Source organism: Varanus komodoensis, unplaced genomic scaffold (assembly GCF_004798865.1).
Source record: "Varanus komodoensis strain SLA01 unplaced genomic scaffold, ASM479886v1 scaffold5, whole genome shotgun sequence".
NCBI classification, from domain to species: Eukaryota; Metazoa; Chordata; class Lepidosauria; order Squamata; family Varanidae; genus Varanus; species Varanus komodoensis.
In genome coordinates this window covers 9,412,830-9,429,279 of record NW_025336087.1, presented here as the reverse complement: position 1 = coordinate 9,429,279, position 16,450 = coordinate 9,412,830, and the positions used below count along the sequence as shown (strand labels likewise).

Here is a 16,450-nt window from a genome sequence, read left to right as displayed (position 1 = left end):
AGTCTCTCTCTCTCTCTCTCTCTCTCACACACACACACACACACACATTTTTCATGTTTAAGACACATTAGTTAAAAATCTAAACCTTTACACTTTAATCAATTTAAGAAAAATGATGCCCTGGTAACCATTACCAAGATCCATATTTTGCTAGTCCTGAACTTATTTTAAAGAAAATCAATTTCATTGGGACCATGGGCGAATGTGGTCTGAGTGAATACATATATACATATATACACTGCCTCGCGACAGTGACACATGCGTTAGTGACTTCCTGTCTTGACTTCTGTAACGCGCTCTACGTTACGCCCAAATGGGAAGCCAGTGAAGCTGATGGAGAACTGGAGTCATGTGAACATAACGCCCAGTCCCCGTCAGCAGCCTGGCAGCTCTATTTATTTATTTATTTAATTAAACAAACATGGGGCTACCCTTGAAGATGGTCCGGATACTTCAATTGGTTCAAAATAGAGCTGCCAGGCTGCTGACGGGGACAGGGCATTATGTTCACATGACTTCCTTCCCCACCACCAGAACACCTCCTTTTCCCTGGCTCTAAGGTCAAGTTTCCAACCTCACAGAGACAGCCAGCACGGTCCTCTTCATGTCAACTGCATGCCCATGGGGGCTCAGATCTCTTAACTCTGTCTTCAGGGTTAGAGGGCAATCTCCAGTCTCAGAGGAGGAAATCCAAGCTATCCTATGGTCCCTGGAACAGTCACTAAAGTTCATAGGGCTGCTGTCTAAACCTGTATTTTAGTCCCAATAACTAAAAGGGTCACCACTTTTTCCTCAGTCAAGGTAAACCAGTGTAGGACAATTTCTGCTTTGAAATGTTTCTGCTAATTTATCAATATGCACAATTTCAAGAATTTTCAAAAAACAATCTTCTATAGTATGAACAAAGAGACATTTCCAACAGCCAATATAAACTACTTTTGCAGAATATCATGATTTAACATTACCTTGATTAACTGCTGAATAAAGTCTGTCATCTAAATCAACTATTCTTTGGACTTGGGATATAAGCAGCAAACGTGACGTAACGTAACATCAGAAGGTGCATTACAGTTCCAACACTTGCACATGCCCTCACACTAGATCATATCAAATCTCTGAGAAATAAGGTAACATCAATCCATATTGGATTTTCCTTAGATTAACGCAAATAAAAAATGGTTTAATTCCTCCATTAATTTTTCCTCAACTGGTTTGAGATATGAGACTACTTCTAAGCTGCAAAAATAAAATATTTTCAAATTTAAGATGATCCAATATAGTAGACAAAATTCCTTTAGCTTCTAAACCTTTCATCAAAATTTGTTCACATGTATTAAATCCCTAAACCAAAGAGTACATAAGCCCTGCATTTATACAATGACCTCTTTCATAGAAACTTCTTTCTCTAAAATATCTGAAACCCAAATATATTTCACTTTTCCATTAGGAAAATAATTCTGCTAAAATTAAACTTATTATCTTTCATCACTGAACCAAAAATGAGATACTTAGTGGTTTATTCCCGAATTTGTCATTCTACTGGAATTGAATTAAATTAAATTAAAACATCATATCAAAGGTATATTTTCAAAGCCAAAAGTGATACCTCCAAACCTTTTGGATCAATGAACATATTTAGGAATTTGAGAAATTGCTGTGGGCACCACCTTCAAAATACCTAATCAGTGGATCATCAGTTTATGTGCTACATCCCAGGATAATTGGCTGCATCTTATTCAGCAAAAACTTCCAGGTGCACTGGACAGTATAATAAACTCTTTAGTAGAGAACTGTCTGATTCAGTCAAATTATGGTGGTGCAATACAACTAATGCTTCTTTTGAACTTACATTTTGGCAATGTTCAGTAGTTGCTTCTTTTGCAGGGGGGAGTGGGGGTTATTACATGGATAAATTGTACTGAAACACTGCTATACACACTATTTTAAATTATTACCTGCTTCGTGGAAATTAACAACATAGATTCTCTGCAACATTTTGACAGATAAAAGACTTGATAGTACTACTTCAGAATAATAAACACCTCCTATAATAGATGGAGGATTTTACAGGGCTCTCAATATCTGAACACGTGGCATATAGATGCCACCTTTAAATGGATACCAATTGGAATACTCAATCTGTTTTTGTTGAAGCATATGTATAATTGTGCAAAAGTTGTATGCATTTCATATCATTCATGTACGTATTAAAATCAGTAAATGTAAATCAACATAAAAATTTCAGGTGTTCTTGGCATCACAGTGGGGCCCCTTTACCTGTTACATACAATGTGCCTGCAGTCGACAGAGTGCCACATTGGAAACCAGTGCTCTAAATAAATGAACATCAATTTCTACTCTGAAAATTTGAATTGGCTTTACATTCAAAATCCATAATTTCATTCAAGAGATCTATGCTTCTTGATAGTGGGTGATCAAACAATCCAACAGTGAAAGGGACTGTTATGTTGGTAGGCTTAGTTAAGGTGATTTCTCATCACAGATGAATACTTTATCCCAGTTTTTCACTTTCCTAAAATTGGCCATGGTTGATTTCACTTCCATAAAAATGACAGAAACCAAACATCAATCTTGGTATATACAGCAATTTTAACCTTTTTTTTTTTTGTTTATTAGGTTAAGTGGTAATAACAATGGGAGAGATTCAAGATTTGAGAGTGAAATCTAATTCCTTGTTCTCTCATTTCAAAATGCCGATGGGCATCACAAGCCTGTGCATTTTTATTTTTGATATAGTATATTTTTACAGCCCGATAACTGAATGTATTTTATACCGCTTTCAAAAGATTCTTTCATGTAGCACATTACCCGCTAATTTACATTTTATACTACTGTTCTCAACCTTAACTATAATTGATTTCCTATTTAATTGTTACGGACTAAATAACATTAAATCCTCTGTACAAGAAATTACTGGCTGCCTAATTGTCTACAGAATGAGACAACTCCTGCGTCACATGGATGACAAAGAGCAGAATCTTCACAGCTTTCAGCTGTTCTTTCTTCCATCTTGTGAAGCGAACAATACAATACACCAGTGGAAAGGCCCAACTACTGCCCTTTTAATTACTGTTCTCTTAGGATACTACCTTTTCAGCATTGTGAGAATATAGCAGGTTCAAACTGACTGTGCAGTTATGGACACTACCTCCAATATTTTTCCAATTGGATCCAAATCTCAAATGTTATAACAACATGTAGAGCAGAACACAGCTAATAATAGGAAAATACAAACTTATGGCTTAAAAGTATGTGACAGTTCCATTGTTCTTACATTGTTTCACTCTAGGAGGATCCCATTATATTTCCTACCTTTAACTCTTCTTCCCCAAGCTAATCCAATAATCCACACTCAAAATCACCGATAAAGAAGTCAATTACAAAACCTTATCAACTCCTGAAAAACCTGTCAGAACAAGCCTTAAGCAAAAAGAAGCTTAAACAATTCCTATTAAGTTTCATGTGTTTGGAGGCTTCTGTGTAGCACCTAATCTGATAATATCAACCACTTCCCTACTAACACATAATGAGGTTTATGATCATTATGTGGCAAACCTGTAACAGCCTGATTTTTTTCTATGTGTGTAGAACAAAACCATTAATGTAGGTGACAGTTTGGAAAATTTCATTAAAATGAGATTCAGTAAAGAATAAACAAAGCTGACAATGTTTGAACACAGAAACACTGGTACAACTATATTCCGCAATCCTCTTACCCATAACCTTTGACTGCACAATCCTATACATCTTTAGGAAGAAAGAATTCCTACAACTCAGACCATCTCTCCAAGCAACAAAGATGGAGCATGCTGGAAAGTATGGTATTTTTTCTCCCTAAGTGTATACAGGATTACAACCTTTGTCATATTTTAGCATAATGTCCTTGCTCAGAAGAGTTCCCAATATAAAAAAGTCAACCCATAGCAAGGATTGCACCAAAACCACTTAAGAAATGATTGTAATACTAAAGTTTTCCAATGCCATAACTCTAAAAAGGATTTTTTGTCACAAACCACATAGTTCCCACATTCATAAAATATTATTTAAATGTCAATTACAGCAACAACTTGGCTCCATTATTAATATGCTGCATGACTATACTCCCAATAGCCAAAGATTTCTGGGTGGCTCACATCAATTAAAACCATAAAATACAACACAATATCCACAATAAAAGTTTTAAGCCTTAAAACTATAGTGTAAAATAGAACTAAACATGAAAGTAAAACCTAGCAGCAATGCCAGGATTAAAGCACAATAATAGATTTAAAACAGCAACTAGAAAACTAAAATTCCCATGAAAATAAGGCACCAGAAAAAACACAGCATAGACACCAGCCTTTAGCCTTTCTGGGAAACTCATTCTACATTTAGGGTATCACAACAGAAAAAAACCTCCTTCTTGATAGCCATCTGCGTATGTACATAGGTATATATATGGGAAGATCTTCCTGTACCCATCAGGATGTTTTTATGGTTATTTTTGAAAAGTAAAACAATTTTCAACCTTTTAAGCCCATCTCTCAATAACTGAGGTACTTAAAAAAGCATATTCTCATTATTAGATCTCTGACAAAAACCTGGTTAATCCAGGAAATAATAAACTATAATTTACAGCTTCGAAGTATAAAATCAGCTATTACAAGGAAGACCCCAACTTGAGTGTTAATCCCCATCAGCTCCACTGGGGGATTGGTTATGATGCAACAAAAGCTATAAGCCTCAAAACAGGGCAATTTTAGCTCTGGTTTCATGTTTTCACAAAAAACTTCCCTCTAACCCAAATGTGCTTTGGACTGCCTCTTTGAAATTTTATTCCATTTTAATTTTTGCTCAAGCATGAATATCACAAATTAGTGCACAAAAATCCCCCCAAGGGTGATTTTTAAGTTCCCGGAAACTGTATAGATTGCCGAGCTAATCTGCAGAGAACTGTGCAAAGTGTCTATGTGCAATCAGCTCAAAATGAGAGGTTAACGTTTTTGGTTGGAAGTCATTGCTTGTATAAATATTGTTCTTGAAAAAATCTGTGACCATAGCAAATGTACATGCACTTTTAAAGCACATTCCTGTGATGTTGGAATGAATAGATGGGCAGCAGCAATGGATATTGGCTACCTGTACAGTTGCAAAAACACTTACATTCCAGGTGTGAAAGGAAAAGCAGCCACCACTTATCATTCAGTGGACTGGAGATCTTAGTACACTTCCCAAGTCTGAGCATTTCTTACACAACCATCTAAGTCATATGGAACGCTTACATCAATGTATATATTTGAAATGGAAATGTTAATCCTTTCTTCCGCTGCTTGTGCTGCCCCCGCCCCACTTTCTTTTTCTTTATGCCAAGGACATGTTAATGATTACCACTTGTCTCATGATATGTTTTTCTGGTTTTGTTTGTTTTCTGTGGTTACCACTTTACTGTTAATTACAAATATTAACACCCTCTACTCATAGTAAAATGTAGTTTAAAGTCATTGAATTGTATAAGATATTCAATTGCAGAGTTCTGTACTAAATATTTTAGCAATGATCAGTTTCGATTATGTCAGCTTCCCACTGACATACACTATCAATATTGCCTGTGTATTCTTATAAGAAATGTCCAACTAACACAAGTATTAAAATAGCTTGAAATTCACTTAGGTTGTAAACTTGTGCTCACTTACCTGGAAGTGAAGCATGTTGAACACAGTAAAATTTGCAGTTATAGAATTGAAATCAAAACACATAAAATTACACATTGCAATTAACCCTTAGATATCAGCACAACTAAATAGATTATTTTCCAAACCAGTAAAAAGGGAGACTTCCAACATTCTTGAAACAATCAGTACTTTCACTGTTCAAACTGAACACCTAGGTACAAATTCATTTAATGCCACTTCTTCTTTGCCATCTTTTTTTTGTTTGTTTGTTTGCATTCACAGTGTTTATACTGGCCCCAACTATGGAATGTGCTCCCTAGAGAGGTCCGCCTGGCGCTGTTATTGTATGTTTTTCGGCCAGGTTAAGACCTTATTTGGCCAATATTTTAACACATAGTAGTTTTAATTGTGTAATGACTTATTTATTTTAAATAATGCTCAGTGTGGAATAGTTAACTTCTCTTATTTTATTGAAAACTGAAATAATGTTGTAAGCCATCCAGAGATGACAATAATGGACGGCCTACAAATTTTTAAATAAATAAATAAATGAAATCTAATATTAAAATCAAGACATTTACCTTTGTTATTCCTGCAATTATTAGAAGCAGCTCAAATAATAATAAAATCCCAGGCAACTTTTTATTTTTATCTAATGGCTTTATTGATAAAGTAGGTATCTTTTGCAACTCTTCTTTTGCTAAGTATCACTAAATTATACCAGAAGAAACGTTCAACAGAGCAGAAAGACCTCAGGTCACTGCTTTACAATCTTAGCTTTCTTTATATACGAGTAGATTCAGTAGCCAAATTTAGCCTTCATTGCACTAATTACTGAAGAAAGAGAGACATTATCAAACTCCATGCAGAATGCATTGGACACAACGAAAGGAAGAAACATGGGTTACTTACAAACTTCCCCTCCTTGGAAGGCTCAACTCTTTCTGCAAAGGAAAGAAAAATCTATTAAACAATTAATTACCAATGAACAGAAAAAAGGTTTTACCAAGCACCTAGACACCACATATTAATGGTTTAGCCATTATTAGCCTGGGCTAAAGTTAATCAAAAATGCATATTTGTTGTGCACTTTGTCAGATTACCAAAGTAAAGTACAGATTACCTTAGTGATTATTCCTGGATTTTTCATTTATAACACTTGTGCTTTCTTAAGCAAAGAATTTCAAATCAGGGATCTCATTACAGATTGCCAAACTTTAGCTGGAAGGTGCAGGTAGGATTAGAAAGTTCATTTCCAAACATCCTGCCTACTAAGGCATAGTCAGCATGGAATTTATTACAAAATGACCCAGAGGGCATTGATAGCTCACATTTATGGAATGTGAAAATAATATGTAATAATATTACATAGTTGGGGATGCAGGTGGCACAGCAGGTTAAACCAATGAGCCGCTAGGCTGTTGATCGGAAGGAATCTATGCAACGGGATGGGCACCCGCTGCTTTGTCCCAGCTTTTGCCTACCTAGCAATTTGAAAGCATGCAAATGCAAGTAGATAAATAGGTACCACTTCGGTGAGAAAGGTAAAGTGTTCCGTGTGCCTCGGGGTTTAGTCATGCTGGCCACATGACCATGGAAGCATCTTCAGACAACGTTGGCTCTTCTGCTTACAAACAGAGAGGAGCGCCAGCCCCAGAGTCGGTCACAACTAGTATGTAAACCTTTCTTCTTTGTGGCCACTGTGAAGCACACATATGGACAAGCAGAAAGCTACAGCACTTACCAGAAGGAGGGTTGGTACTGATTACTCTAAGAGGGAAGACAGCAGAGCCTGGACAAAGAAGCCATGCTCCAAGACTCAAACATCAAAATTGTAATACCTGACAAAGTTGTTGATTCCAATGAAATGACTGCATGGCAAAATCCTCCTGCTGAATTCTATTAAAACTGTTTAATCCCCAAGTGGAATACGCCATTCAGAGGAGGCTGTAATGTGTTAGTTCACCTAAGCCAAAGCAATGGTTTGGACAATCCATAATGCTTATCTTTGGGAAGAGATTAAGTGATCCTTCCACTTCTTTCCATAAGAAATAAACAATTGAGGAGTCTGGTGGAAAGATCATGTCCAAGACCGATAGAATGTCAAAACTCTGAGAAAATCTGGCATGTATAAGCCCTCTCCACTGATGTCTGTGGAAATGGGAAAAAAGATGGTAATATAATGTCTTGGTTGAGGTGGAAACTGGCAACCACCTTTCATGAATATGAACAAGCTTAGTTGCTCCTGTCATAATAAGAGAGTCAACTTCTGTTCAAATAAATGAAACAAAGAAACAGAGTGAGTCAGAAGGAGCCTCCTGGGCCATCTAGTCTGACCCCCAGCTCCAGCCAGCTCCGCTCACGACATGCCCACCATGTGCATGTCCAACCTATCCTTGAACACCCTCACCGATGGGGCCTCAACGACCTCTCGTGGAAGCCCATTCCATACCCTCAGGGTCCTAACTGTCAGGAAGTGCTTCCTGGTATTTAAATGGAACCTCACCTCGGTTCCCTGAGCTTTGCTCCGTTGAAATGTGTCCTGCCTTCCTCTGCAGGGGAGAACAGGTCTCTACCCATCTCCATGTGACATCCCCTCACATACCTGTATGTTGCCAACAGATCCCCTCTGAGTCTCCTCTTCTCCAGACTGAAGAGACCCAGTTTCCTCAGTCTCGCCTCATACGGCATCCCCTGCAAACCGGCCACCAACCTTGTGGCCCTACACTGCACTGACTCTAACCTGGCTATATCCTTTCTATATGAGATATGTATAAGGCCCTGTGTGTGTGTGGGGGGGGGGGATGGGACATGTTAAAATCAATTATGCATCCACTCTAGATGCCATTAATGACCCAAATATCAGTTCTGATAAAGGCCCAGGTTAGGCAGAAATGTAGATAGATAAGAAGTGAAGAAAAGGGTAGGGAAAGAAGGATGAAGTACAGGATTGAGTCAGAAGCAGCACTTGTCCAAGAGTTCCAGGTTGCATCTGTTACTTGCAGGATGGGTATGGCTATCTTGCAGGTTGCTGTGACTGGTGGTGAAAAGAATGGCCACTGTGCGGCATTCTTGAATCAATCTTTGTTGTTTAAATGGAGGAGGGGGTGATCGACTCCCACCCTGTGTTATGTACTGAGTCCATAGTGTCACTAGCAGAGGTGTTAAAAAGGTTGTCACCATTAAAAGGAGGATCCTTTATTCTATAATGTGCCTCTTAGAAGAGGTCAGCCAAATTTAGCCAAGTGTGCCATCTGAGGGCTGCTGCTCCTATTGCTTTGGCGCAACAATCTGCTACATGTCTCAAAGCGTTCATCTGCTGTTTGGGCAGTTTGTTCAATTATGCCTGGAACCCCCCCCCCAAAAAAAGTCTCTTTGTTCATCTGGTAGAGAGAAAAGGCTGGAAAAGGTTGGCGCCAGGACATGGCAGCTTGATAATTAGATATCTTCAGCCCCAAATCAGCAGAGGAATATACATGGTAGCCCGTGAGATCTAATTGCCCTCCTTACTGACAGGTAATGCATGCTTTCTCCTAGATTTGGACTGAAAAGACTCAACCACAATATAATTTGGACATAGATGAGAATATCCCACATCGCGTATGATCATCAATCTTCTATACTGGTTGCTGTGCCTGGCTGTGCCTGAATGGCAACAGGGCCAATTAGCCATTTGGTCTAAGAATTGGGAAAACCTCCCAATGATGAAACAAAATCCTGTGCTTCCACACCCTCACCTAGGAACAATTTTGACCATATGGCTAACACACCAGACTTGTGAGTCCAAGATATAATCCTATGCACTCAAAGATGAGATGCCATGTCCCTGGGCCTGCTGTGACCTTGGTCCCAAGGGTAGGGAAACCTACTATGTAGACAGTGCTGAAGGGCCAAGGGAGAGTCCTATGTTGTAGTAATGTGGTGATGAGCAGAGACGGTGGTGAGGAAGAACAGCTGTCTGTTGACTGGAGTCACAAGTGAGTAGAGGCCAATGGGTGTTCATAAAGTGGAGTGGTTATGAGCACCCATAACTTTTAGCTTCCACAAGTTTAATGAAATTATTGCCAGTCATCCCAGTAATAAGACCAATGAAAAGCTAATGCCTACTCTGACCTTTCTGAGAGGGAGGAGTGGGATCCATGGCATCAATCCCTCTGTACTCTGCCATCCATCTTTGGTGCAGAGACAATATGGTTTGGAGGTTTGTTATGGTACCAAGATGGCATCTGGTGGAGATGATGGCATCTGATTATCTGCTGAATCCAGAGAGTGACAGGAACTTTCTGATCTCTCCCTCAACCTCCCTCTCAGGTTGGTCAGATCAACTCTGTCACCAGTATCAATGTTGATGCTGGGTCCAGGAATGGAAGCACCAACACTGAAGATTCCAGAAGTCAATTTTTCTCCTCTTCAGGTTGTCACTGCCCTTAGTTGCCTGTGCCTTTTTGAACAGTTACTTGGCCAAACAGATGATAACAGAACAAGTTGGATTGGAAAGTCTCACTGCTGTTGTAGATGAGAGGGCAGACAAAAGTAGGCACATGTGCAACTTTGTTCCTTGTATCTCAATTGCTGCCAAGGCCTTCTTCCACAATACAACTTTCAGCCTGTCACACTGGGTTTGGTGTCTGCTTTGTAAAAGCCTGACAGTTGAACACCAACTTCAATGACATGGCTCTCTCCTAGGCAGAAAAGGTAGAGAGGGTACTCATCTGTAGAATGGAGCTTGTTCCCACAATAGACCCATCTTCTGAACAAGGTCTTCAAGGCCATATATACCCTGATCACAGGAGGGGGCGGGGGAGTAAAGAAGAATGATCCCCAACAAAGCACTGCTACAGACAAGAGTTTTTTTTGAGGCAATCAAAGAATTAAGGGTATGGGCCAAAACCCCAAGTCATGCACACTAGTAATTCGGGGAGGATTCCCACAGAAAAATTCTAAACTATAAAGGCTTCTTGGGGGAGGCTCCATGCAGGCACAAAGCAAATATCTGTGACGCACAGAGAACATGAAGTAAGATATCATACCTCAGACACAGAAATACTAAATATGAAACCCAACACTGTGAATACTTTCTTGGAATATGCCTTAAAATAAAGCATAGCAACTCCAACAGCAACCGAACAAAGAGTAAATTACTGGTAGTACAATACTGCAGCTGATAGATGGCTATAGGGTTTTTCAGGATCCCAGTACCAACCTTGGAAACTTAACTCTGACCTTGGAATACCCTGCTTCCAACTGGCACAGAAAGAACTGTGCTGGCTGAGCCTCTGAGGTCACCAGAACAAGCTTGGAGGCAGGCCTTTGGGGCAAGGAGAAAATAAGAAAGGATCTACAGACTTATGAAGCATTCTGGTGGCACCAGGCAGTCCTTCCTACTCACTTTAATGACAAAAAATTAATTCAGACTAAAACAGCTAAATATTTTGCATTGTGGGAAAAGTGCAGGGGCACCCTTCCCTTCCATGGTCCTCCTACCATGCATAGGATGACTTAATCTTCTGTGTTTGGACAGATGCCAGCTGCTTCATTGGACTGCACACTGAGCTAACTTTTCTTCATATTTTTCCATTTTGAAACACAGCACTTAGATCAAAATAAAATCTAAATGCTCAATTAACATATGATGGAAAACATTCAAAAATGTAGCAACAAAAATGTAGTTTATGTCTTCCTTCCTTCCATACTCCCGCTGTCAGAGTATGGAGGGATTTAAACATGCCACCATAATTAGAGCCTTACTTCGTTTCCCTATCTCTACTCTATCCCCCACACCTTTGGGGGAGGGTGGTAATATTGCATCTATTAAATTGTAAGTTCATGGATAAGGCCTACATTGTTGTAACTTTTTTCTGTTACTGGTGTTATTATAGTACAATTAAATAAAACTGTACTATACCATACTATACTATCAAACTGTACTCCAAGCTTTGCCATGGAGTTCTGCAGGGTTCCATTTTATCCCCCATGCTTTTCAAGATCTACATGAAACTGCTGAGAGAGGTCATCCAGAGGTTTGGGCTGCAGAGTCACCACTACGCTGATGACACTCAGTTCTACCTCTCTTTTACAAGTAGTGCAGGTGAGGCAGTGGCTGTCCTTAATTGGTGCCTGGGTGGAGTAACAGACTGGATGAGGGCCAATAAATTGAGGCTTAATCCAGACAAGACAGAGTTACTATTGGTGGGTGGTTCAGCCTACCAGGTAAGTGACATGAGCCCTGTTCCGAATGGGGTTGCACTCCCCTAAAGAATAGTGTGTGTTGTTTGGGAGTGCTCCTTGACCCAGGGATGTCACTGGAGTCTCAGGTGGAGAGAAGCGCTCTTCTTCAGCTTTGGCTGATTTACCAACTGCACCCTTACCTGGATGAGCAATGCCTAGCAATGGGGACCCATACTCTGTTAACTTCCCGACTGGATCATTGTACTGTGCTCTGTGTGGAGCTGCCCTTAAAGACGGTTTGGATACTTCAGTTAATGAGGACCAGCAGGTATTCACATATAACACTGGTCCTTTACTGCTTACACTGGCTGCCAATTAAAGATGGTGGTGATGACCTATAAAGCCCTAAACAACTTGGGTCCTGGATACTGAAGAAGCGTCTCCTTTGCTATATACCCTCCTGCCTCTTGAGATCTGAGGTGGAGGTCCTTCTTCAGAAGGTCTCCTTGAAAGAGATCAGGAGGGTGGCTACCCCAAGGAGGCCTTCTCTGCGGTGGCATCCTGAATATGGAATACTCTCCCCAGAGAGGTTCACCTAGTACAGATGCTTTTTTCTTTCCAGCACCAGGCAAAAACCTTTTATTTTCCCATTATTTTAATGATTAATCTGTTTAATATTGAACCATTGGATGCTGTGCTCTATTTTATTTGTTGCTTTGTTGTAAAGCATCGCAAGATGCCAGTAGATGAACCGTCTATAAAAGTAGCTATTCTCCGTCTAAGTAAGAGCACTGTATGCAACTCCACTGTGTATGAAACCACACCTCTAATTAGTAGCCCCCATGGACCTACGTTGCTTGTTACACATATACTCATGCTGGCTGCATGTATGAGTGGACAAGGAGCAGTAAACTGTATTAAAGCAGAACCAGTGATTCTCAATCTGGAAATCACAAGGGGATTTTCCTGAGTGCCAATTGTCCGTCATTGAAGATATCCTACCCATGTTCCACAGTATAACCTTCCTTTAAACTAATAAGTTTCTAACTGGCATTGTTCTATAAATTAATCCAGTTTTGAAAGATCTATACCATCATAGTTTGTTAAGAGGAAGTGATTTAGTGCAAGGATGAGCAACATCTGGTCCATTAGATACTATGGCTTACTGCTCCCATCATCCTTCATAGCTGGCTATGATGACAAGGACTGAAGGGAGTTGTCCAAAACATCTGGAGGGTGAATAACTCCCCCTCCCCAGGGTGGTGGTAGTAAAATTGTGAATACGTGACAATGACTGGGAGCAACAAAAGCAAACAAACTAGAGGAAAACTATATGCTTACTACTCATAATATTCTTGGTTTAAATCATGAGCATAGGATACAGAAAGGGAACCCAGCTTTTGCACATTACAGTCTGCTTAGATAGATTCATCTCATTGTAGGGAAGCAGCAGAAGGGCATGGCTGGGTAGGTGACTCGGGAGTTTCAAGGTTACCTTGTGAAGATTCTCAGGCAGAGCAGGAAAACCAGCCCACCTTGGAAATAGAGGAAAACATTTCAGAGTCAGGGAATCAAATGATAGAGATGGAGTTCCTTGACCCAGTGAGAAGATGACAGGCAAAGTGAGCAAACCAATTATATAGTGTCCAGAGTAGCCCTTAAGTAACAGAAGCCATCCTGAGAGTGGTATCAGAAGCTTACTGAAAGGGACAAAAAGAGGGGAAATTTCAGTTTGGCTTCAACCATTCATATAGGCAGATGTTTCTTCTGTATCTCAAGGAGAATGTTACTTTGCTCTCCCTGCTTTGTTCTACCAGTTAAGTTTTAAAAGATCTGTGCTTCTTAAGTTTCATCTGAGTCTGCTGCCTGCTCATGATAAGGGATGAATTTCAGGATATTACACACTAGGAAAATTCATATTCCAAGCCTGTTATTTTTAATCTTTGGTGGCATCATTATATTATACCTGTCTTCATTACACAAGCATAAACTTGCATGCAAGATCCTTGGAACTGATGAAGGCCAAATTAAAGGCACTGCATTACCCTTCACCAAATCTTTGAAATACATATATTTAATATTGTAAACAGGAACTATTTCTGAAGACTGTTTTATCTAAACACAGAATATTAATTTAGTGCATCAGAGAAATCCATGGTACCAACAAACCATCAGTAATCCTTTTAACTAAAAGTAAAATGCATACATTATTTAGGGCACATTCCTATAGCTTCCCAAAAGTTGTCAGAAGGGGATGCAGGAGAGGATTGTTCAGCAATCCAGTGACCCGGGAGCTGGGACTCTGAGCATGAAGCCCTTGCCCACCCACCCCCTTGCAGGCAGCATTGAAAGATCCATACTGGCTGTCTCTCCCAGGTATGAAATCAACCTCAGAGAGACTGAAAAGGGGCAGGGCAGAGAGGAGGCCGGGGCCAAACACTTACACTATATCCAAATGGTGCCCTAGCCTCCATCACTCTCCCTCTGTAGTACTTTATCAAGATGGCTGAAAGTGCAAGGTAAGGCACTGGTGAAGATTACCATCACTACATCTTGTTCCATACATTATGGAATGATCGCCCCGCTGATGCCTGCGTGGTGTCAACAATGTCATCTTTTGGAAATTATATTAAAACCCCCCTCTGTTCCCAAGTATTTAATGAAATATTATGGGTTATGTTAGCTGCTTCAATTAGGCCTAGTTTTATTCAAATCATTTTAAATGTTTAAACAGTTTAAATTTTTTGTACTGGAATTTTAAACTTGTATACTGGAAATTTTATATTGTGCTTTATTGCATCCACATTTTTGTTGTATTTCTTTTTTTGTATTTTGAGACATTATGAACCACTCAGCTTTGGCTGTTGGATAGTTTAGACATTAAATAAATTATTATGTGCACTGAGCACAGATAGCATTGGACTGTCTCCTTGCAATATTTTAATAAACATTAAACCCTTCAAAATGAGTTCCACATTAAAATCATTATTAATTTGATTGTATCAAAACTTTCTCCCTTTATTTTACTTCCTACATTTCTCTACCACACAATAGCTGAAGCTTCTGAATGGTACAAATCAAGTAAAATCATAAAATACAAAATATAGAAGTTTCAAAACTACAGCATGAAATAAAGGGAAATCCAAGTTAAAAAAAAGCTAGCAGTAATGCCAAAAAAAAAAAAAAAAGATTTGTTATTTATTTTTCGTTATTTGTTATTTTTCGTCGTTATTTGTTTTTCGGCGCCAGGCAAAGCCCTTTTTTATTGAATTTTATTATTGAATATTATTGAATTTTATTTGGCCAGGGCAGCTTATTTTATATTGTATAGTTGTATTTTATTTTAATGTATATAATTTTTATTTATATGAACTGACGTATTGTTGTAAGCTGCCCCAAGGCTTCGGCGAATGGGGCGGCATAAAAATGTTTTAATTAATTAATTAATTAATTAATTTTAGCCTTTACTAACTTGGATTCTCTTACAATTCTGTTAAATGAATGTGTATACACTTTAATATATCATATTCTCCTCAAATAATTACATGCATAAGTATCTTATAAAACACACCATCAAGTCAGTTTGGTCAAGTAAACTTTCAAACTAAATGAGTAACAGAATAAATTGATGAAATACCAAGCGGTTGCATACATACACAGAGACATACAGCAGAACTTAAAATACATTGCAGCAGCAGCAGCAACAACAAAAATCAGTCAACAAAAACATTTGCAGCTGTCTTTCCAGGTATAGTTGAGCATAAGTAATTACTACCTAGAAATCTGTGGGTTTGCATTCAGTAACTGGTTTAGCATCTATCCTACTTTAAGGAAGGATTTCTGAAGTAATAAAGATTCATTTATTCCTCATGGCCAAACAGAGACTTCTGCCTCAGAGACTTGCTATCTGGAAGACTGGTCCATTCTCAGTGTCTACAGATCCACAGGGACATAACAACAGACACTTCTCCATAACCTTATAATGCCCTTCTGTGACAGCAGACAAAAATACTGAGCAGTGAAAATCCTCTTAAACTAATCCCATTTAGCCACTCAAGGTATTCTTCAAATGTATGCCCTGCCTTCAAGAAAGGATATCAAGGTAACATCTTGCACTTGTAAATTGCTGCCAGGTCAAATTTACTAGCAATAACTTCTATCTGAAATGTGATGTGGGACATAGCAATCTAGATAAAACAGGTTCCCACTGGGCTCTGAGGTAGAAGCCAAACAGAACTAAGAAAAAAGAAGCAAAAAAGGATTTCCATAGTGTCAGCCACCCACTAATCATTTGATTTTCTCATTTGAGGCTAGTAATTCTAGGAATTGTTTCCATATAGCATTCATTCCAGTGGTGAGTTTTTAGAATAGCTTCTATAGACATGAGCTTTACAACAAAATGAAGCAAACAAATACACTGTACAATTGAATTAATAATCTTTCTCAATTTTCTGATAAAGAGCAATGAGAGGATATACTGATTCTTGCCTGTTTCTGTTCACATTTCTTACCAAAATAAATGTTTGTATGACCAGTCCCAAAACATTTCACCTATGTGCATATGGTATCATTCTAAGCACTCCCCAAATATTTCATCAAAAGACATCTTA

At 38.9% G+C, this 16,450-nt stretch overlaps 1 protein-coding gene across 5 annotated transcripts in view; it reads right to left on the bottom strand.

Moving 5' to 3' along the window:
* The window catches only part of MAST4 (microtubule associated serine/threonine kinase family member 4), a 268,657-nt gene that overhangs the window by 149,574 nt on the left and 102,633 nt on the right, over positions 1–16,450 (bottom strand). For all 5 annotated transcript variants that reach the window (XM_044446093.1, XM_044446094.1, XM_044446095.1 and 2 more), the window contains one exon: positions 6,585–6,616. In XM_044446093.1, coding sequence (XP_044302028.1) covers positions 6,585–6,616 — 32 coding nt within the window. The remainder of the gene's footprint in view (positions 1–6,584; positions 6,617–16,450) is intronic.